Here is a 24,826-nt window from a genome sequence, read left to right as displayed (position 1 = left end):
GCATAGAACTTGGCACTCATTTAAATCTCCATTCTTTTTGCGGCGAACCCCACAGCCAAGCATAATTTTTGTATTGAACTTGGCTCTCCTTTTTTACATTTATGTTTTTGATGGGATATCAATACTTTTTGTAAAGAAAACTAGGCAGGTATTGAGATTTAATGTTTTTTCTTGTGTTTCCGCTGCATGTTTTTTACTTCTGTTCTTTGTATTAATTATGTGGTGCCGCGCGCCGCCAACGACACACCGTTGGCCGGTTGTTTAGCGCGTATTACAGGTTTTTTGTATGGGGACCCCCCCTATTTTTTAACTTTTTTTATTTTTAGATTTTTTCCTACGCTTACACACAATTACCGAGCTGGATTCCAAATTTCATCCTTCTAGGTCATCTGGAATTAGGTAAGGTTTAGGTACTATATGTCAGTCACAATAAAAAAGAAATTTGTATGGGAACCCCCCCTATTTATTAACTTTTTTTTGTTTTTAGATTTTTTCCTACGCTTACACACAATAACGGAGCTGGATTCCAAATTTCATCCTACAATAAAAAAGAAATTTGTATGGGAACCCCCTCCCTATTTATTAACTTTTTTTTGTTTTTAGATTTTTTCCTACGCTTACACACAATAACGGAGCTGGATTCCAAATTTCATCCTTCTAGGTCATCTGGAAGTAGGTTAGGTTTAGGTACTTATATGTCAGTCACAATAAAAAATGTTTTTTTTTGTATGGGGACCCTCCCTATTTTATAACTTTTTTTAATTTTTAGATTTTTTCCTACGCTTTCACACAATAACTGAGCTGGATTCCAAATTTCATCCTTCTAGGTCATCTGGAAGTAGGTTAGGTTTAGGTACTTATATGTCAGTCACAATAAAAAATGGTTTTTTTGTATGGGGACCCCCCCTATTTTATAACTTTTTTTAATTTTTAGATTTTTTCCTACGCTTTCACATAATAACTGAGCTGGATTCCAAATTTCATCATCTGGAAGTAGGTTAGGTTTAGGTACTATAGGTATGTCAGTCAGTCTTAAAATTTACGACTTTTTGACCTTCATATCTTTATAACCGTTTGAGCTAGCTTTATGAAATTTGGGCTTCTAGATGTCCTTATGGATATAATTAAACACACGTAGTTTTATGTGTTTACGTTAAAGATGTTTTGAGTTATAGAAGGGTCAAAAGTGGCACCAAGTGGTTCGTGTAATATTACACTTGGCGCTGGCTAGCCAGTTCCTTTGCTTGAACTTGGCTTGACACGCTGCCGCGTGTCTAGATGGTGTACTAAAAAACCTTGCTAAAGTCCAGTTGCATGTAGTTTACAGAAATGGTTTTAGAAAGAAAGAAAGAAAGAAAGAAAATACATTTATTTACGTCAACCAACCAGTTAAATTACAAATTTTATATCGACACATAGTTTTAAATTAATTGACGTAGAAAAATATTGACAGGAATAATCATACTTCTTAGGCCTGAGTTACACTTGTAAGTTTTACTTACGTAAGTAGGGACAAAGCTATTTGTTAGAATGAGATAACGATATTCATCTCTCATTCTGTAGTATAGCCGTGTCCCTACTTACGTAAGTAAAACTTACAAGTGTAACTCAGGCCAGTCAGGCCTTAGGTAAGTAATAATAATAAAATTTGTCTGCGAAGCTTACGTCATACGCGTATTCATATATAGTTCGTTTTTTTTAGCATTAGAAAGAACTTGAAAGAAGATAAGCGATATTAACATGTCTTTTAATTGAAAAACGCTTTTTAAAAATCAATAACTATTACTTATGAAAGCAGAAGAATATAAATGATCGTATTAGATTCATAATTGTTACATATTTGCCGTAGCTAAAAGTACACCCGTTTGACCCCAATTTTGGGGTTTGCCATAAGCCGCGCGTGGCGCTGTCGCCACCTAGCGGCCATATCTGTCCTGATCGTAACAGACGCGTTTTGTTAGAGGGTGAGTCTTCTGTACCTAGTACTATTATTTATTATGTGCTTATAGCGATTCTGAGATAAACCCAAAGAAGCAGGTGTTCCAAGATTTTGTTTTGACAAACACTCAAGATAGAACATGTAATTATGTAAAGCAGCGGTCGGCAACGTTTTAGCAGCCAAGAGCCACATATTAGTTAACGAAGTTGACTCGGGCCGCACTGGTAATATTTGTGACTTTAGCAGATATTCTCGTTTGTCAATATTACATACAAAATAGTCAGGGAGGCTCGCGAGCCGCAAGCGGGAGGCTCGCGGGCCGCAACGCAAGCGAGAGATTCGCGGGCCTCATGCGGCCCGCAGGCCGTCTGTTGCCGACCGCTGATGTAAAGTATGCCAGGGTATGGTTATCGTCAAGGTATTCTGAACGTTTACTGTGGTATGTATACTTTGATATGTACATAGTATCCAGTAATAGGGTAATAAAATAAATTGGCTGTTCAAAGTGCAAAGTTTTTTTTTTAATTTCGTATTATATTTACAATACTTATAACAATTCCTTAAAATTTTTTTAGCAAAGTTAAAAAAGGCAATGTCTCGATTAGTTGATTATTTTTTTGATTAAGATAATTATTTTGATAGTCATGTTGAAAATTGTGGCATTCCATTAGAAAAGGGTCCTTGTACACATGAAGCATAAAGACCCGTCTCTGATGGAAAGCAATAATTTTAAAATTAAAAAGTAATAAGTAAAATAGTTTCGTGCAATCCCTATACAGTTTTTGTTATCATTGTGGTATTTCTTTGCGATAAAGACATTGTATTGTAAAGCTATGTAATTATGTATTTAAAATCAGTCTTACTTTGTTCAATTGAATAACAAAATGTCGCTGTAAGTATAACTTTATTTAAAAAAAACTGCTATTTAAAAAAAAAGTTATTTGTACACAAGTCGTTTAAGTTGGATACAATAAAAAAACGCTCCGTAAACATATTTTGTTTCTAATTTTTTATATCTTATTTGTAAATAAATATAAATAAAACGATTTCTAGTAACATTCAAACTATTGTATGCAATTTCAAACTATTTTATAAACAAACATTTTTATTAATGCATTTATTCTTAAATTTGTTTTTGTTAAATTTCCGTATTGTATGTATAAGTATAAAAAGCGTTATTGTTATTCATACTAAGTCTGTAAATTGTTAAAATTAATTTATTTAATAGGAAGTAAATATATTCTACACCAAGCTTGTATATATGTATTAGGAACAAAATTAAAATTTAGACAAAATGAAAATAATGTTAATTGTTCACATCTTTATGAAATAGTTTTTCTTATGTATATTATGTATGCCTGTATGTGAACTTGTTGAAAAATGTATAAAATGATATCGCAATAGTATCTCTACAGGTTTAGTCATTATTGTTTAATATATTGTCTAAAACTTGACTGTGTAGATGAATAAATAATAATGGTCGATCAAACGAATTTAACTTATTTCATTTTCCAAAAAACCATGATCATGGCGGAAAGTTTCAAAAATCTCCACTTCAATTTGGAAAGATCGTGGAAACTTCTCACCATTCGCTATGGTAAACACAATTTCCTAATTTTCTAAACCGATACTTTTTAGTTTGTGAAGTTATCCTGAAATTGCCAAAAACGATTGCAATATTTTTGCACCTTTCCGCTACTTACCTATCTATACATGTATCCATATATTATGCATGCCGTATATTTGGGTGGGATACAGGAATTGAAATAGGTACTAGCTGAAGTTCTTGTTCCTTTATTTTTATTAGATACCCACTGCGACTAAATTAAAGTATACTTAATCGTTTGAAATCCTTGCATATTTTGTTGTAAGTACATCAATCGTATTGTAGATTCAGATACTTTATCGAGGTCACTATAGTTCGTTTTTTTTAGCATTAGAAAGAACTTCGCAGAAGTAAGCTTGTGGTTCCAAATCCGGCACTTTTAGCGGTAATAATTTGAAGTAAATTATATGTATTGACCATGCTACATTAGATAATTCAATAATTAAGTATTAACAATTAAAGAGCCTGATAAAAACTGCACGCTTGCTTCTGTGGAGTTCTTTCTAATGCTAAAAAAACGAACTATAGGTAGTTAAGACTTAGGTACTTTACACAAAAGCATCTTATTGTGGGTATAGGTACATACAATATTGTTAATAATTAATTACACTGCTGTTACATTGATTGATTGTGAGTTATTTATGACATTGACTATATAAAGAACAAGAAGCTTATAAACAGACTGGAGATGAAATGTATAGGTACATATGTATTTATAAAATTTCAACCGTGAAATATGCCTTGGATCTTTCTGCAGGTCAGCAGTTCTTTTGAAATTAGCCCTTAAGGTACATTCCCTTAATAAGTAGGTATCGGGGAACGATCAATAGGGTAGAGGGACACACTAAAAAAGGGACAAAACATTATGAGTGTCGGTCATTCGAAGTCAAAAAAGTAATCCTCAAGCGTTTTTACGTGCAAATTCCATACATATAATATATTGTTTCTTGATAGTGACGGTATCTAAACAAAGCGATATCTTCGTGACTCATTTAAATATTGCCTTTACCCTCTCTGTGTTCACAAATAACAATATTTTTTAACTGATAAATGTACGAATCATTTCCTAGCCGCTCAGTCGTTTGCAATTTGGCTTGTGATGTGGTTTTGGTTAAGATGGCGGCCAGAATTATAAGGTAATTATAAATTTTAGTAAACCAATATTATATTTATCAGTTACGAGCGTAGGTGGATAGTTAAAACACGACAAGTAGGCGTTTTTATAAGTTTTTATATTACTTATAATGTTAGTATAAGTTGAGTGAAAAAAATCTGGCCGACTAATACTTAGCTTTCTTTAAAGGAAGCATACTAAACTGATCTCAGTTTCAGTTTCATCTTAGCCCTTGGTATATCTTTGTCCACTGTCAAATTTACTCTGATTGATGAGAGATTGGTTTTTAATTCCTTTGTAGACTTCAATTTTAAGATCGTAAGGTAATGGCGGTTGAGATCCTTTATAGGCCTCTATACTTATGATTTCGACGTATGGTTTACATGATATAACATTAGTTAGCCAAAATTATGAAATACATAATCTATCACCACGGTTCATGAGATACAGCCTGGTGACAGACAGACGGTCAGTGGAGTCTTAGTAATAGGGTCCCGTTTCTACCCTATGGGTACGGAACCCTAAAAATGGCCATTTGTATTACTTACATCACCAAAACCAGATAATTATCCTATCATTTATTAATTGCAACTGTTATTTCGCAGTTCCGAAAAATGCGACGGAGTGGAGCTTTTTGTACGGCCTATAACAACAAATTTAATTCTAAAAAGTACGGAACTCTCGGTTGGCGAGTCCGACTCGCACGTGTCTGTTATTATTTAAATTAATATTTCTTATAAATAAGTGATAAACTTATCAGACGTCGTCACTTTGTCTGTGTCATGCAAAGTCGATGCAGAGTTAGCTTAGACTGATTTGAAAATACTCTGCTCTCAATCTAGATACCAACGCTTTTCGTCTCGACGCAACATCTGTCAGCGCGTCTGCGACGGCCTGCCTTGCTACGGCTCCGGGCTTATATTGGTGATAATTGTGTGCGCGCTGTGCGCCGGCGCATGGTGGGCCGTGTGCGGCGCAGTGGGCGGCGCGTGGGGCGAGGAACACTACAGGTATACTTAACTATCTCTACCCGATTCGAAATTTAAGGCCTGAGCACACCGGCTTGCGTGTGCGTGACGTGTGCGCGTACGCTAAAATGTTGGAGCCGCACACGCACACGTCACGCAAGCGGTGTGCCGTCTCTCATAAGAAGCTGTGTACTACAACGCCGCACGCACACGTGCACGTCACGTACACTACACGCAGCCGGTGTGCACAGGCCTTTAAGATAGTTACGTAAATTAATAGATCTAGAAACAATATGGATTAGATGTGTGCATACAAAAGTGACGTTTTTATTTGAAGAAACGTCACATGGATATCGTTTCTAGATCTATTATCTAACGTATCTTAAAGTTCGAATCGGGCCGTCTGTCAAACCCTCTCGTACTTGGGAGGAGGCCTGTGCCCAGCAGTGGGACGTATATAGGCTAAATTATTATTTTCTTTATATCATTCTTCTTAGGCTAGGTCATTTATAATATGAATATAAAAGTAAAATATAAAAACACTTACAAAACAATAAAAATACATATAAACACATTATAAAAAACCTAACCTAGGGTGCCGCCGGCAGCGGGGCAGGGCCCAAGCTGCCGGTGGTCAGGGCCGCAGAGTGAGGAACCGACGTACTATACGCGCCGTGTCCAAAATTACCGCCTTCTGCATCTGACCCTTGATCCAGCCACCTAGCGAGAGTCTAAATTATTATTTGTTTGTCCTTTCCATATCTCGGGACCATGGGGTCCCGGACCTTTGGGAGGCGTACGTGGGGCCGAAGCCAACAGCGCAGAGGCCCTTTAAGACACTTTAATCTAAAAGCAAGGGATACACGTGGCGGATACCATCCCCGAACGCACAATGTGATACATCCGGAGATGGTCCCCGCCAGGTGCAAAGACTATTGCAGTGCAGCACTTTTGTGCTGCGATGGGAACTAAGGTCATGGGCTATAGATTTGAAAGTTGGATGGACTGGATAATGGGCTATGGGAGAGACTAGCGGACACCTGCCGTGACAATCAGTCTCAAAATTGTATTTTTCACAGACGATTATGGGAGCGAGCGCATCCGGACAACGTGAAGAAACCACCCACTCCAATAACATATGAAAAGGTAAGGAAGATTCAACATTTCACAAGTGACAAATGAAGGCAACGCATTTGCTACCCCTCTGGTGTTGCAGGTGTCCTTGGGTGAAGGAAATTGCTTACTATCAGACGATTTGTCTGCTCGTTTGCTTCCTATTTCTGAAAACAAAAGTTTGAGATATCCAATGTTGTTTTGACGAGACACCGCGCTTAATGAAATAAATTGGCCAATATAAATTTATTTTAAGAATCATAAAAAAAAAGAAACTCATAAATTTATGCATAATCACAAAATGAAAGATTTATTTGTTAAACGATGCTAGATTTGCTAGAGTTAGATTAGACCAAGATAAGTCTGCAACGATTTTGATAGCGATAGCACACTTCGCGTAGCAGTGTCAAACTCCTATGAAATTATAACGTTTAAATAACACTTGCACTGCGTATGCTATCAAAATCGTTGCAGACTTATCTTGGTCCTAACTCTGCCCGTGTATTTATTATCTTTTCTTATTTTTAGATACTGCCGGAATTTCGTTACCACGACCACAACAACCTTAGCACGAAAAACAAGCTGAACGCGACCGAACTATCTAAAAAGAAGCCCGACCTCTACAAGAAGGCGTATACTGAGCGCCCGCCCGAGGTACTTATGAGACACAGAATAAATAATAGTAGGTACTAGGTACAGAAGACTCACTCTCTAACAAAACGCGTCTGTTACGATCAAGACAGATATGACCGCTAGGTGGCGACAACGCCACGCGCGGCTTATGGCAAAGCCCAAAATTGGGGTCGAGCGGATGTACTTTTAGCTACCTGTAGCAAAGCGACGAAATCGCGGAGTGAGCCACGCCTGCTTATGATAAATATACATAGGCGTAGGCAGGTAGGAGCAGGGGGGGCCGCGGCCCCCCCCCCCCCCCCCCCGGCACACCGGCTACGTGTGCGTAGACGTGCACGTGCGAATGCGCTAAATTGTTGGAGCCGCACACGTCACGCAATCGGTGTGACGTCTTCCATAAGGAACTGTATATTACAACGCGCGCGTGCACGTCTACGCACACGCGGCCGATGTGCACAGACCCTATAGGTTTACGACCCAATATTAAAAGTTAGAAATGGTTTTTTTACAAGAGCTGGTGCCAGATGTAGGTATATGAATATGTTGATATTTTAGTTTACACAATTTATACACATTGTATTATTTTAGGTTATGAGCGACATCTGCGCGCAGATCGAGGATAATATGAGGTTCGATTGTTTTCCGCAAGATGGCGCTAATGAGAAGGACTGTGTCCAAAGAGGTATGTGTTTATCCCTTTTGTTATTTTTTTTTAATGTTTGGCAATCGAATTGTCAAACATTATAATGGCTTTGTGCGCTAGTGAATCTATATCATAATTTTATAGCAATAAAATTCATAATTCATGCAATTTTGAAGGAGTTTGCAATATGGTAGTCTTTTCAATTAATGGACCACTTACCAAACATGTTGTAAAATGTGTGACTTTTTTGGAATATGGAGTTATATGGAGTAAGCGGTGGTGGCCGAGTGGATGTGACGTCCGACTTTCAATCTGAAGGTCGCGGGTTCAAATCCTGGCTTGTACCAATGGGTCTTTCGGAACTTATGTACGAAATATCATTCGATACCGGGCACAACACCTCGGCTCACCGGGGTCCCTCCCAATAGTCGTCGGCAACGTCAAGGGTCTGCTAGGCTTCTTGGTAGAGTTAGGAGCCTTAATATGACGCCACCACGCAAAATAGGAGCATTAATATGACGTCGAGTTGCGGAAACCAAGCCCGCGAGAACCTATAACTTATCATTCGATATTTACCACACACACACCAGGCCAGGCCAGACACCAGGTGCTATAATAAGCACATTACGTGACTACGTCGATAATTTAAAGGGCCTTATGTACTGTAAAACGTTGTACGATACATGTGCGAATAGGTAATTCTTCTTTCTTTTTGTCTCTTGTTATTATGTATTGTGTCACAAAGCATGTAAGTTGTGGTTGAATAAAGATTTTTTCTCAAAAATGGACGGCAAAGTCGACTTTGCCGTCTAAAAAATAGGTCGCGAAGCGCGTAGTTTATGGTCAGTCAAAAATTAAAAAGTTAAAAACATTGCAGTCTCGATTTTGGGACTGCAATGTTGCATACAAATTCCATTATTTGTCGAGTTCCAAACTTTTTAAAAGTTGAAATTACCATATCAAATGAAGGCACAGGCCCATTAAACAGCCAAACAGATGATTAGTACCGCGACTATTTAGTTGTCTCAAATAGGTTGGCGTATTTTCGGTAGAAAAATACACTTCCATTTTTTTTATTAAAAAAATAAAAAGGCGGCAAGGGCTTTTTTCTGTGAAAATATATACGTAAGACCGTTGGTTTTGTAAAATATTTCTATGATATTTATATTTCTTGCACCATTTTTGAGAAAAGCACTATATATGACTCGGCTGGAAGGCTACTTGCTGGCTTCGGATTCAATTAAACGGACTCCCAAGGTCGTCCGTTTAAAACGAATCCTCAGCCTGCAAGTAGCTACTTCCGAACCTCGACAATAATGTACTATATCTATCTATCTAATTCGCAACTAATGGACGTGACGTAACCAAAATGGGTCTAGCCTTAGTTGCTATGTTAAGGCGACTGATCTTGATCTACCCTACTTTTAATGATGAGTAAATAAATGATTTCTTTCAGGTTGCTGCTGGCTCCCCGCGAAAACCCAAGGCGCTCCATACTGCTACTACCCCCCGCAGTACGACACATACCGTTTCGCGAACATGACCGAAACTAAGCACGGCGCGACAGCGTACTACCAGCGCATGAGGCCGTCCGGCTACCCCGCTGATTTTGAAATAGCCAGGATGGACTTTAAGTACCTGTCTGACGATGTTCTACAAATCAAGGTCGGTTGTGACTGCTATATATACTCTGCTTCTAATGTGTGTGTGAGTACCATATACCTATCTGCATCTCTCCTCAATACGATGCAAACCGTTTCGCGAACATGACCGAAACTAAGCACTGTGCCACAGCGTACTACCAGCGCATGCGGGCCGTCCGGCTACCCCGCTGATTTTGAAATAGCCAGGATGGACTTTATGTACCTGTCTGACGATGTTCTTCAAATCAAGGTTGGTTGTGACTTCTATGTACATATCTACCTTGCTTATAATGTGACCAATGCGCCATTGCCATATACCTACTACCTTCCGTAATCCAACACTTACCGTTTCGTGAACATGACCGAAACTAAGCACGGCGCGACGGCGTACTACCAGCGCATGCGGCCTTCCGGCTACCCCGCTGATTTTGAAATACCCAGGTTGGACTTTAAGTACCTGTCTGACGATGTCCTCCAAATCAAGGTCGGTTATCACTTCTAGGTATATACGGTTGCTTATAATGTAGGCAATGCGTCAGTGTCACATACCTACTACCCCCCGCAATACGACACATACCGTTTCACGAAACATGACCGAAACGAAAGATTCACTGTATGGTTGCATTATATGGCTAAAGTCTAAGGATGGTATTCGACTTGTCCAAGTTCTTTGTCCAATATCCATTGCGTCTCACATTTTTTAAGCAAAAAAAAAAACAAAGATGTACGTGCTTCGAATTTCACAGATGCACGAAATGGCGTAAGTTTGCTCGTCTAGTTTTAGTTTAGATGTAGATTAGTTTTAAGTCAGGTACCCACTGAAAATCAGCGTCATGGTTTGCCGTGGCATTATGCTGAGTGGGGATCCTGTTTAGCATCTAAGTAGTTTGTGTAACTTGTTCTGTGTGTTATTCTATACCCAGATGTTAAATAAATGTATTTCTTCTTCTTCTTCTTAAAAATGGACATTTGAGTATTTGTGTGTTGGTCTCCGTGTGAACATTTTTAATAAATAGAAAAATGAGTCCCACAGAGGCTCTTTCGCCAGTATCTCGTCGAGGCTATGGTGATGGTTAGGACTAGGGTCAGTTTTTGACATTAACACATTCATTGCCGTCGCATTACGGTTAAATAGTTTCGTGACGCGAATTCGTGTCTTCGGCGATGAATGTTCGGAACGGTTAATAATTGTATTGTAATATGCTTACATTTTTACAAGCTTTTATTTAGTTTCACCTGACCGTTGTCTGGCTCTTTGTCGGTCTGTAATCAAATCTTGCAAGTTAAATTTGATCCACTTCCCGGTTTCCGATTGAGCTGAAATTTTGCATGCATGTATAAATCGGATGACAATGCAATATATGGTACGCAACCTAATTGTATTAGGGGTTTTTAGAATTGTTTCGATGAGTAGTACAGTCAGCAATAAAAGCCTGTACCAAAAATGAAATTTTTGCCAAACACTTATATATTCTGTATTTCTGTTATAGATATATGACGCTGAAAACAAGCGCTTTGAGCCTCCATACCCCGAGATACCGATGGTTCCAGGGCCTATCTCCAACCTCAAGTACCGCGTGCAGATTGAGAGCGCTACGGTTGGCTTTAAGGTCATAAGGAATTCTGATAACGTCACTCTGTAAGTATTAAATAAGTATCAAGACTGGTTTTTAGGGTTCCGTACCCAAAGGGTAAAACGGGACCCTATTACTAAGACTTCGCTGTCCGTCCGTCCGTCTGTCACCAGGCTGTATCTCACGAACCGTGATAGCTAGACAGTTGAAATTTTCACAGATGTATTTCTGTTGCCGCTATAACAACAAATACTAAAAACAGAAAAAAATAAAGATTTAAATGGGGCTCCCATACAACAAACGTGATCTTTGACCAAAGTTAAGCAACGTCGGGAGTGGTCAGTACTTGGATGGGTGACCGTTTTTTTTTTTGCTTTTTTTTTCGTTTTTTTTGCATTATGGTACGGAACCCTTCGTGCGCGAGTCCGACTCGCACTTGCCCGGTTTTTTAACCTAGTGAGACCCGTGTAAATTTTTGCGCTTTTGAATTTGGAATTTTCTTCTATTTCTAAGTATAAGAGTTCAAAACTCTAATTAATTTGTACTTGTGCCTACAAGTACGCGGGGACTTACGAGGTAGTATGGTCGTTTTTAATATATTCGTCGTAGAGTAGCGACGTTCATTCTACGTCGAGTTTAAAAAAAATATCCAAGAAAATAAGCACCAATTTCATATTAAACGAAACATAGAAAAATTACCCGCTTACGATAGGACTTGAACCTGCGACCTTTTGGAAACCGTTCAATCGCTGGTAGTATCGCTCGTAGATGTATCCGCTTGATAAAAAGAAATATGGTTGTATATAAAGTCGGTTTACGCACGATAATTTTGCGTGATAACGTCAAAAGAAAACATTACCATGACATTACGTAACGTTTCCATGGAGATCTGTCCACAACGTTACCATGAAGATCTGTCCACAACGTGACACTTTTTCGTGCATGTTACCGGTGTTCATCGATTTATAAGGGTTCCCCCAAATATGTCAACGCGGAATCGGCAAAATCCGATGGAAAAAAGCTTTATGTCTGCGCAATAAGAGCGAAAAAGTCGTCGTTCGGCTCGGCTCGCATCGGCCGGCGCCGGCCGACGCGTCGACGGCTTATTTGCTCTTATGGCGTGGACATAAAGCTTTTTCCTATCGGCTTTTGCCGAATGCGCGTCGATATATCTGGGGAGACCCTAAGACGTTATCACGTCACGTCAAAAACTAATAAAGCAATTAACCAAATCAAGTTTGTCACAGAATCAGGCTGAGAGGTATCGGGCAAATTGGTATGGAGCTCTATATCGTGACCTATTTTTATGGCTCGTTCGTGTAATTTCAGCCATGCCTGACAGATATAATTATTTCATGGAATCTGTGTTTATTTTGCAAAAAAATTACTTTTTTTTTTCAGTATAAACACTCAAGACGTCGGTGGCCTCATCCTATCCGACAAATTCCTGCAATTGTCAGCCATTTTACCCTCTTCTCAAATATACGGCCTCGGCGAGCGGCAGTCCCGGTTCAAACTCGACATCAACTGGAAGACTTACGCTATGTTTAACTACGACACCGCTCCTACTGAAAACGTGAGTTTATCTGTCCCATTCTAACCGACTGTGTTAGAGTGAGACACTTTATATTCTCGGTTCAAACTCAACATGAACTGGAAGACATACGCTATGTTTAACTACGACACTGCTCCTATTGAAAACGTGAGTTTATCTGTCCCATTCTAACCTACTGTGTTAGAGTGAGACACTTTATATTCTCGGTTCAAACTCGACATGAATTGGAAGACATACGCTATGTTTAACTACGACACCGCTCCTACTGAAAACGTGAGTTTATCTGTCCCATTCTAACCTACTGTGTTAGAGTGAGACACTTTATATTCTCGGTTCAAACTCGACATGAACTGGAAGACATACGCTATGTTTAACTACGACACCGCTCCTACTGAAAACGTGAGTTTATCTGTCCCATTCTAACCTACTGTGTTAGAGTGAGACACTTTATATTCTCGGTTCAAACTCGACATGAACTGGAAGACATACGCTATGTTTAACTACGACACCGCTCCTATTGAAAACGTGAGTTTATCTGTCCCATTCTAACCTACTGTGTTAGAGTGAGACACTTTATATTTTCGGTTCAAACTCGACATGAACTGACTGATGACTATAGGTATTCATAGTCATGGCAACAGTTTAGTATAGATTTTTTTAGTTTCATTCTATTTATTTTTTACTATATGTGGCACTATAATTTCTACTATTTTATGTCTCACTATAATTATTGCGACATAGAATAGTAGAAATCAAATAAAATGGAACTTAAAAAAATCCATACTAAATTGTTGCATTTTACGTCAAAAATGTGACAGTTACGTAAGAAGTGGCGCCCTCAATATTTTTTTTACAATTTCTTGTAGGTCTATATGTCTATGGTCTACTATGACATGTAACATTCTGCCATCCTGATAAATAGGGGTATGTTAGGTTGTTAGGTGTTATCACTAGTACTGATAATCTCAATATTCTTCTTTTGTGTCGAGGTTGCCTTATGTTTTTTTTTATTAAGAGGGATGTTGTCATGAATCGAGAATATATGTAACGTTCCACGGCAAAAGGTACCTTATGGCGGCTGGCGCTTACGTCGCATAGCGCCGCAATAATATTGGAGCGGCGTTAACAATAGCGTAAGCGCCAACCGCCATAAGGTACCTTTACCCGTGGGACGTCACATATAACATGTTATTTTATGGTTAAAATTAATGAATATATTTTTTTTTCTGTAATTATTACGTGTCTATCTCCAAAATGAAACCAGTTCCAAAAAATTGTTTACATGCCTATTTTTAACCTCACTTTACAGACTAACTTGTACGGGACGCACCCGTTCTACTTGAATCTGGAGCCCAGCGGGAATAGTCACGGCATGCTTCTGCTCAATTCTTACGCCATGGGTAAGTAAATAAACATCAGACTCATTACAAAAGCCGTTTACAATTCTAAGGCCCACTTGCACCATTTCACTAACCTGGGATTAAGCGATTAAACCGTTAACCTAGTGTCAAATTGTACTGGTAACCATGGTAACGCCAGGTTTAATTTGTTTACCCCGGGTTAGTGGAATGGTGCAAGTGGGCCTAAGATTCACTTTTGGTTTTAGGCGTATTACTATACATATTACGTAACCATCTTACTTATAATTATCTATATCTATAATGTTCAACGATTAACATCGCATGTTTTTTTCGTCATTATATTCAAAAGCAAGTTTTTTATACGAGATATTTAGAGCTGTTTCCCACTGACGTCCAGTTTCAGTTTCTGTCGTCCAGATGCAAAAAACTGGACGTCAGTGGGAAACAGCTCTTACAGTTGCACTACAAACAGTCTTAAGGGTCGATCAACCATTTCTTGTTGTTATTCTGTCCCATCAGCCAGGAGACAATAGAAGCATAGTTTGTTAGAAAAGCTGCTGTACCATGTTCTACAAACGTGCTTAGTAGATGTCCCATTGTGGAAAGGCCTTATAACTACCTAAAAATTCAAGTTTGGTTCATTTAAATACGAAATAATTAGTATTTTAAGAGTGATCCAGGAAGGAGACCGTAACAATGGCAACTAGTGACAAGAACAAGTTGATTCACCCTTAAAACATAATTAGCAAAATTATGGTTGTTAAAATGTTGCTGTGTGAAAAGTTATATACATGGCATGCATTGCAATGCAATTTCGTTAAAATCCGCTGTTCTGTCCAGACGTGATCCTCCAGCCAGCGCCGGCCATAACGTACCGCACCACCGGCGGCGTGCTGAATCTGTTTGTGTTCGCGGGGCCCGCGCCCGCGGCGGTCGCGGCGCAGTACACGGCGCTGGTGGGCCGCCCCGCCATGCCGCCATACTGGGCGCTCGGCTTCCACCTCTGCAAGTAAGTTGTAGGTATAGTTCGTATGTTTCTAATAGACGCCGACGGCTAATCCTATTGTCTATTGTTAAGTAAAACCAGAAAAGAACCAGTATGAAATGTGTCATTGAGATGCGTAACAAAGGCGCGTTATCGGAGAGCGCACCTACACTGGTTTTTTGAGCGTTGGACTAGCCCGCGCTCAGGTGCCAAATAGAATAATTTTATTAAAACCCTTTTTTGCAGGTAAGTAGTAAAACCGCACGGTTTTACTTAACAATAGACAATAGGAGCCGTCGAGCTCTATTACAAAGCTACGAACTATAGCCGTTCTACGATGCCATTACTATGTAGGTTCCTGTTAGCGTAAGGCCTGAGTGGACGCTCGAGTTGGACGTGCAGCGGGGCGGGGCGTGCGGCGTGCATGTTAAACAAATGCAAACGTATAGGAGCAGCTTTAGGGTCGGTTGCATCAAACTGTCTGTCACCGTGAAAGCCTTCGCAAAATTTTATTGTATGGGAAATTTCATAGTTCACGGCCTATTGCCGTTGATCAGTCTGTCAAGTGTGGATGGTGCAACTGGCCCAATAGTGCAATTTTCTTGTATGGGAAATTTCATAGTTCACGCCCTATTGCCGTTGATCAGTCTGTCAAGTGTGGATGGTGCAACTGGCCCAATGGTGCAATTTTATTGTATGGAAAATTTGATAGTTCACGGCCTATTGCCGTTGATCAATCTGTCAAGTGTGGATAGTGCACGCTACTCAATCACTTGTGTTGTGAGCCCCACGCCATGCTGCATCATAAAAACCAGGTGCGGAGAATCCACATTCACCCATGACCACGATCCTCAGCCATGAGGGACCGACCACAGAGAAAGAGAGACAGACCTATCTATGGTACAGTCCGCGCCTTATGATCCCGTTTGGAATACTACGCTGCGCAGCATCATCAATTCATTCAACCAATTCGCTTGAATTCTGATATGATTTACAAACACATTGTTTCAGATACGACTACGGCAGTTTGAATGTGACTAGGGACGTGTGGCAGAAGAATAGAGATGCCGGCATTCCATTCGTAAGTTACCTTAAATATAGCGTCTGCTTACAGGAGTAATTAGCTAATTAGTATCAATTCCATAATACATTCGACATGTAATTTTGATGTTTAACGTTTATTCCCTCTGAACTAATTCAGGATTAATGTAATCGAATTAAAATAAGGTCTGTAACTGATTAACAAATTATAATCTATAAATAAAAATACCGCAAATTTGTAAAATGCATCTTTGCGCCTACATTTTTTAAATTTACCTATGATCGTATTTAAAATGTCGTGAGTCGTACTAACACTAAGCTAACTATATGGTTTAACTCACGTATTTTTGGAGTCACTCGCGCGACATGTTAGTGCTTGAAAGTGGAGACCTAGGCTCTCCGTAACATGTCGTAAGAGTGACTACCGTGAGTTAAAGTAAAAAAAATAGCTTAGTGTTCGCCCATGGTTGTACAATCCAATATATATATGACGGATGGCACCTGCAGCATGGGGTATTTACAGGATGGCGGGTGGGCGTAGTATCTCAATGTATTACTTCACAGTTAACCCAGTATGCTGCCAGTGCATGAAATAAACTTTCTGACTTGTTAACCATACTAGTGCCTACTAAAATATCTAGTCGCTATTGGGATGTATTTGGATTGCACTCAAATAAAAGGATCACATAAAATCGTTCAAGTTTTTATTCACATCTTTTCAAAACAACACTTCTTCTCTTTACAAAGGTTAAGGTTCTAATCACACGTAAGAAATCAAAATAACACTTTGAATGAAACACTTAGCTAAATGGTTAAAGAAAGTTGGATTCTATAAGCTTTCAGAATAATCCTTCAGGTATAAGCCTTCAGGAACGTGGCGAATTAGGCACGAGGTTGGCTAACGTCCGATCTCTAGCGCGGTCCGATCAAGTCTGATTACGGAGCCTCACCGCTCCCGCCTTTTAAGTCAAGCAGGCACACCTGCTCGACCGGTCCACCAACATAACGACAAAACTACCAACTCGTGCCTACCTTCACCCAAGAGAACCCTCTTGACGTTCCAAAGCCTTCTACCTGTCATTTTAGTTCAACAACACGCCAATAGATGGTGTTACTCTCTACGCAACATTATGAATTTCGTTACAACCCAGTAATACGTAGCCAAACATTGCTAATCGACTTTATACAGGCGTCTTTAACTATGAACTGTAACGCTGCAATACGTCCTTGTGGAGTCACGCTCCGACATATATTTTTAGAGATGAAATGATTCGCTAGATTACTTAAGCGATTAGTTTTATATTTTCTCAGGACGTCCAGTGGAACGATCTGGATTACATGAACAACTCGAACGATTTCACGTACGACAAGGTCAAATACGCCGGCCTACCAGAATTCGTCGACGAATTGCATAAGGACGGGATGCACTACGTAGTGCTTATAGGTGAGTAATATCGTAAGTCATAAGACAGCCTGTAGGAACCATGGAACGAATTCACTAATGTGACTTTTTTAACCTTTTAACCGCCATAGATTTTTTCATCGTGCGTGCTCGAGTCGCCGGCGGTACGAAGTTACACGAAGTCATCATCAGACCATCATCATTCAGAGGTCTCATTTATCAGACCGCGGCGAAATGAGCCCGATTTTTTATATCTTATATATCAGCAGTGGCGGTTTTGTCCAGTAGGCCCGCGCCTAGAACGGCAAGATATTAGGCGGCAGTCTATAAATGGGTGCTGAGAAAGGGGCGGCTAGTAGTTACTACAGGGCCTTTGGCCTAAGGCGACCAACACTGTAAATCCGCTACTGTATATGGGCCGCCATACACGGACTGCTTTGAGCACTCAATGCCAACTTGAAGCGGTCGCCGTTGGGTGATCTGCAGTTTCAATACAAAATCGTCATTCGCAATACACGAACCGCTCAAGCAGTTGCAACTGCTTCGGGCGGTTGGCTGCGCGGTGAAATTTCATCATGCGGTCAAGCTACAAAAGCAGTCTGTGTATGTTGATCACTGGGTTACTGCTCGAGCATTTCGTGTGTGGCGGCTCTATCAGTCTACGGCGGGTAAAAGGTTAATTCCAAAACAAACTACTGTATTCACTTGACATAAGGTTGCATTTGGCATCAAAATATGTATGGTCCAGATCCCGGCGTGAGCGCCGGCGAGGCGCCCGGCGACTACCCTCCTTTCGACCGCGGCGTGGAACTGGACATCTTCATCAAGAATGCTACCAAACAACCTTTCATTGGCAAGGTATGTCAACCACAATAACGTCAACCGGGGTGAGTGAGGATGGCGGGGTGAATAGGGATAAAAACCAGGAATGCTTTTGGCATTAAGTCCGCCTTTTGTACGATAAGTTTTCTTTTGTGCAATAAAGTTTAAATAAATAAATAAATGACATTTACCTGACAATTACTTAACATTAACACTTTCGCTGCGGCAATTTGTTATAACGCAGTTAAACTTGCTGCTTCAGGCCGCAGTTGCAGCGAACGTGTTAAAAACTACCCCAACAAACTGTATCATGCGATTGAATATATGTAATACCACAGAATAAATAATAGTACTATGTACAGAAGACTCACTCTCTAACAAAACGCGTCTGTCACGATCAGCACAGATATGGCCGCTAGGTTTGGTTTGGACGAGCCGGGGTTTGAACCTGCGACCTCCGGATCGAAAGTCGCACGCTCTTACCGCTAAGCCACCAGCGCTTCTTAAGACTGACTCCATCGTTCTATTAATTCTATACTTGTTGTGACAGACATGGAACAAGATCTCGACGGCGTATCCGGACTTCACGCACCCTAGCGCCACCGCTTATTGGGTCGAGATGATGACCAGCTTACACAAGGAGGTACCTTTCGACGGAGCCTGGATCGTGAGTACTAAAACCCCTCGAGCAAGATTTTACTTGTGAAACTGACAAAACTATAATGTTTTCAAACTTGAAGGGTGGGATGACAGGTGTCATCTCCATATAATTTATAATCTAAAAACGCCAAATCTCGCAATATTGTATTTAAATGACAACTGTCATCCTACCCTTTGAGTTTGAAAAACATTATACCGTACTTAACCAATTAATTAGTTTTTTTTGACGATATGCCTCCCTTTCTTTTAAGAAAAAGAAACCGGAGAATCACTTTGTTATAAACTACCTACAATATATGTGGGTTGACCAGTGTATTTTTAATTAAACAGGTAATATTACACAGTATTCTCTTTATTTATCTTCTAACTTAAGTTGGGCTTCCAATTTACAGTAATTTACAAAAAAATACAGGTATAACATACAAAATATGTAAAATATTACACCTTGCATGGCGCAGTCTGTTGGATATAAATATTGGTTAAGTCTCTGAAATAAAAATCGTATATATTATAAAACGAATCCTTTTATGTTTCTACTAAAATTATATAAAATAAATATTTCCTTACCAGGACATGAATGAGCCCTCCAACATGCTATCCGGCCCCCTCCATGGCTCCTGTGCCCCAGAGGACCTTCCATACAAGCCCCATACATCCGGCGCGGACGGTCTACGAAGCAAAACCATTTGTATGGAAGCCCAACACTACGCCGGCTCCCATAGAGATTGGCACAACTTGTACTCGCTCACTGAAGCCGTCGCCACGGACTTGTGAGTAGCCATGCAAGCCACACAGGCCCATACAAGTTATACAAGCGCCCTTACAAGCCCCATACATCAGGAGCCGACGATCTTTTCTAGAACTAATTTTAGCGACTGTAACGCAGCATTCTCTATTCGCTTGTTCAGTTTAAACTTTCATCAAGGACAAAAGTCTCTCCACTGTTTATAATTTTATGGCCTTTTCAATAAACTAATGGACATATGTATATATTGTTAACAGCGCGTTAACGGAGATCCGCGGCAAGCGTCCCTTCATCATCTCCCGGTCCACGTTCGTGGGTTCCGGACGCTATGCGGGCCACTGGAGCGGCGACGTATTCAGCGAGTGGCACGACATGGCCATGTCCATACCCGGTGTGTATATAAACACATAGTAACATACATATCGTCAACAGCGCGCTAACGGAGATCCGCGGCAAGCGTCCCTTCATCATCTCCCGGTCCACGTTCGTGGGTTCCGGACGCTATGCGGGCCACTGGAGCGGCGACGTGTCCAGCGAGTGGCACGACATGGCCATGTCCATACCCGGTGTGTATATAAACACATAGTAACATACATATCGTCAACAGCGCGCTAACGGAGATCCGCGGCAAGCGTCCCTTCATCATCTCCCGGTCCACGTTCGTGGGTTCCGGACGCTATGCGGGCCACTGGAGCGGCGACGTGTCCAGCGAGTGGCACGACATGGCCATGTCCATACCCGGTGTGTATATAAACACATACTCGTAGTAACATACATATCGTCAACAGCGCGCTAACGGAGATCCACGGCAAGCGTCCCTTCATCATCTCCCGGTCCACGTTCGTGGGTTCCGGACGCTATGCGGGCCACTGGAGCGGCGACGTGTCCAGCGAGTGGCACGACATGGCCATGTCCATACCCGGTGTGTATATAAACACATAGTAACATACATATCGTCAACAGCGCGCTAACGGAGATCCGCGGCAAGCGTCCCTTCATCATCTCCCGGTCCACGTTCGTGGGTTCCGGACGCTATGCGGGCCACTGGAGCGGCGACGTGTCCAGCAAGTGGCACGACATGGCCATGTCCATACCCGGTGTGTATATAAACACATAGTAACATACATATCGTCAACAGCGCGCTAACGGAGATCCGCGGCAAGCGTCCCTTCATCATCTCCCGGTCCACGTTCGTGGGTTCCGGACGCTATGCGGGCCACTGGAGCGGCGACGTGTCCAGCGAGTGGCACGACATGGCCATGTCCATACCCGGTGTGTATATAAACACATACTCGTAGTAACATACATATCGTCAACAGCGCGCTAACGGAGATCCACGGCAAGCGTCCCTTCATCATCTCCCGGTCCACGTTCGTGGGTTCCGGACGCTATGCGGGCCACTGGAGCGACGACGTGTCCAGCGAGTGGCACGACATGGCCATGTCCATACCCGGTGTGTATATAAACACATAGTAACATACATATCGTCAACAGCGCGCTAACGGAGATCCGCGGCAAGCGTCCCTTCATCATCTCCCGGTCCACGTTCGTGGGTTCCGGACGCTATGCGGGCCACTGGAGCGGCGACGTGTCCAGCGAGTGGCACGAGATGGCCATGTCCATACCCGGTGTGTATATAAACACATACTCGTAGTAACATACATATCGTCAACAGCGCGCTAACGGAGATCCACGGCAAGCGTCCCTTCATCATCTCCCGGTCCACGTTCGTGGGTTCCGGACGCTATGCGGGCCACTGGAGCGGCGACGTGTCCAGCGAGTGGCACGACATGGCCATGTCCATACCCGGTGTGTATATAAACACATAGTAACATACATATCGTCAACAGCGCGCTAACGGAGATCCGCGGCAAGCGTCCCTTCATCATCTCCCGGTCCACGTTCGTGGGTTCCGGACGCTATGCGGGCCACTGGAGCGGCGACGTGTCCAGCGAGTGGCACGACATGGCCATGTCCATACCCGGTGTGTATATAAACACATACTCGTAGTAACATACATATCGTCAACAGCGCGCTAACGGAGATCCACGGCAAGCGTCCCTTCATCATCTCCCGGTCCACGTTCGTGGGTTCCGGACGCTATGCGGGCCACTGGAGCGGCGACGTGTCCAGCGAGTGGCACGACATGGCCATGTCCATACCCGGTGTGTATATAAACACATACTCGTAGTAACATACATATCGTCAACAGCGCGCTAACGGAGATCCGCGGCAAGCGTCCCTTCATCATCTCCCGGTCCACGTTCGTGAATTCCGGACGCTATGCGGGCCACTGGAGCGGCGACGTGTCCAGCGAGTGGCACGACATGGCCATGTCCATACCCGGTGTGTATATAAACACATACTCGTAGTAACATACATATCGTCAACAGCGCGCTAACGGAGATCCACGGCAAGCGCCCCTTCATCATCTCCCGGTCCACGTTCGTGGGTTCCGGACGCTATGCGGGCCACTGGAGCGGCGACGTGTCCAGCGAGTGGCACGACATGGCCATGTCCATACCCGGTGTGTATATAAACACATACTCGTAGTAACATACATATCGTCAACAGCGCGCTAACGGAGATCCGCGGCAAGCGTCCCTTCATCATCTCCCGGTCCACGTTCGTGGGTTCCGGACGCTATGCGGGCCACTGGAGCGGCGACGTGTCCAGCGAGTGGCACGACATGGCCATGTCCATACCCGGTGTGTATATAAACACATACTCGTAGTAACATACATATCGTCAACAGCGCGCTAACGGAGATCCACGGCAAGCGTCCCTTCATCATCTCCCGGTCCACGTTCGTGGGTTCCGGACGCTATGCGGGCCACTGGAGCGGCGACGTGTCCAGCGAGTGGCACGACATGGCCATGTCCATACCCGGTGTGTATATAAACACATACTCGTAGTAACATACATATCGTCAACAGCGCGCTAACGGAGATCCGCGGCAAGCGTCCCTTCATCATCTCCCGGTCCACGTTCGTGAATTCCGGACGCTATGCGGGCCACTGGAGCGGCGACGTGTCCAGCGAGTGGCACGACATGGCCATGTCCATACCCGGTGTGTATATAAACACATACTCGTAGTAACATACATATCGTCAACAGCGCGCTAACGGAGATCCACGGCAAGCGCCCCTTCATCATCTCCCGGTCCACGTTCGTGGGTTCCGGACGCTATGCGGGCCACTGGAGCGGCGACGTGTCCAGCGAGTGGCACGACATGGCCATGTCCATACCCGGTGTGTATATAAACACATACTCGTAGTAACATACATATCGTCAACAGCGCGCTAACGGAGATCCGCGGCAAGCGTCCCTTCATCATCTCCCGGTCCACGTTCGTGGGTTCCGGACGCTATGCGGGCCACTGGAGCGGCGACGTGTACAGCGAGTGGCACGACATGGCCATGTCCAAACCCGGTGAGTATATAAACACATTATAACATACATATCATCAACAGCGCGCTAACGGAGATCCGCGGCAAGCGGTTGGCCATAAAATAAGTGCATTCTGTGTTGTGGGATGTTCTGGGATTATACTGAGCAACTTTTACTAGACCAACCCCGAAATCGTTTCTCCCGACCTCGATTTTAACGCATAAAAGAGAAAGATTGAGAATTTGAGATCCCAAAACGACGTGAACAGTTAATACCACTAACTTACCAATTAGAATGTACTCTATTAATTTTCAGAAATCTTAAGCTTTAGCCTATTTGGTATACCAATGATGGGCGCCGATATCTGCGGTTTCAACGGCGACACCACGGTGGAACTGTGCAAGCGATGGATGCAGCTAGGGGCCTTCTATCCCTTCTCACGGAACCACAACTCTGATCGATCTATCGTGAGTACTGTAGCGCAAAATATCTACCGCTTGCTTACTTATAGTTCGTTTTTTTTAGCATTAGAAGAAGACAACGCGATGTTGACGTGTCTTTTAATTGGAAAACGCTTTTTTAAACAGCAGTAACTATTACTAAAAGTGTTTTTCAATAAAAATGCCACATCAAGATTGTTTACCTTTTTTTTGTTAGCCTGGTTAAGTGTCCTACTGCTGGGCAAAGGCCTCCCCTCGCTTCCTCCATTCGACCCTGTCTTTTGTAGTCTCCCGCCAATCCGGATAAAATGCGTCCAAGTCGTCCCGCCATCTCCTTTTCGGTCTGAGGTAAAAAACACGAACTATAACTGTTAGACTAACACCCCACACTAGCGTTACCCGAGCGTAGGCGTATAGTCAACTCTATGGCTGCTGCTTGACGCAACGTTGGCGCAACTACGCAGCGAGAAGACGCTAGTGTGGGGTGGCCTTAAGAGTGTGATAGGGATGGTGGAATTGCGGCACCGAATTACGGAAAGGGGCTTAATTAACCAATTTGAAGAATAAGTTTTTGGCAAAAATTTCATTTTTGGTACAAGCTATTATCGCTGACTGTACTTTTCTTACGACAGACAACTAATATTCATCGAGACAATTCTAAAAACCCCTAACACAATTCATCATCATCATCATTTCGGCCTATATACGTCCCACTGCTGAGCACAGGCCTCCTCTCATGCGCGAGAGGGCTTGGGCTATAGTCCCCACGCTAGCCCAATGCGGATTGGGGACTTCACATACACCTTTGAATTTCTTCGCAGATGTATGCAGGTTTCCTCACGATGTTTTTCCTTCACCGAAAAGCTAGTGGTAAATATCAAATGATATTTCGTACATAAGTTCCGAAAAACTCATTGGTACGAGCCAGGATTTGAACCCTCGACCTTCGGATTGAAAGTCAGACGTCATATCCACTCGGCCACCACTGCTAACACAATTAGGTTGCGTTGTTTCATCACAGAATTCCTATGGCCACCTCCTGTCTCCATCATCAGATCAGCTCGATGGTACCATAATATTGCATTGTCATCCGATTTATACATGCATGCACAATTTCAGCTCAATTGGAAACCAGGAAGTGGATCAAATTTAACTTGCAAGATTTGATTACAGGCAGACAGACAACGGTCAG

At 42.3% G+C, this 24,826-nt stretch overlaps 1 protein-coding gene across 1 annotated transcript in view; it reads left to right on the top strand.

Annotated features, from left to right (window-relative positions):
• LOC134668686 (lysosomal alpha-glucosidase-like) overlaps nucleotides 1–24,826 on the top strand; it is a 37,841-nt gene that overhangs the window by 6,969 nt on the left and 6,046 nt on the right. The window contains exons 2-17 of the mRNA XM_063526127.1: nucleotides 5,502–5,669; nucleotides 6,707–6,773; nucleotides 7,269–7,394; nucleotides 7,962–8,055; nucleotides 9,473–9,681; nucleotides 11,150–11,298; nucleotides 12,635–12,809; nucleotides 14,098–14,188; nucleotides 14,990–15,158; nucleotides 16,146–16,215; nucleotides 17,487–17,619; nucleotides 18,326–18,435; nucleotides 18,950–19,066; nucleotides 19,630–19,829; nucleotides 20,062–20,195; nucleotides 23,510–23,661. Of these exons, the coding sequence (XP_063382197.1) occupies nucleotides 5,502–5,669; nucleotides 6,707–6,773; nucleotides 7,269–7,394; nucleotides 7,962–8,055; nucleotides 9,473–9,681; nucleotides 11,150–11,298; nucleotides 12,635–12,809; nucleotides 14,098–14,188; nucleotides 14,990–15,158; nucleotides 16,146–16,215; nucleotides 17,487–17,619; nucleotides 18,326–18,435; nucleotides 18,950–19,066; nucleotides 19,630–19,829; nucleotides 20,062–20,195; nucleotides 23,510–23,661 (2,164 nt within the window). The remainder of the gene's footprint in view (nucleotides 1–5,501; nucleotides 5,670–6,706; nucleotides 6,774–7,268; nucleotides 7,395–7,961; nucleotides 8,056–9,472; nucleotides 9,682–11,149; nucleotides 11,299–12,634; nucleotides 12,810–14,097; nucleotides 14,189–14,989; nucleotides 15,159–16,145; nucleotides 16,216–17,486; nucleotides 17,620–18,325; nucleotides 18,436–18,949; nucleotides 19,067–19,629; nucleotides 19,830–20,061; nucleotides 20,196–23,509; nucleotides 23,662–24,826) is intronic.

The sequence above is a fragment of the Cydia fagiglandana genome, chromosome 11, assembly GCF_963556715.1.
Source record: "Cydia fagiglandana chromosome 11, ilCydFagi1.1, whole genome shotgun sequence".
In the NCBI taxonomy this organism is placed as follows: Eukaryota; Metazoa; Arthropoda; class Insecta; order Lepidoptera; family Tortricidae; genus Cydia; species Cydia fagiglandana.
This window is presented reverse-complemented; position numbering and strand designations above follow the sequence as displayed.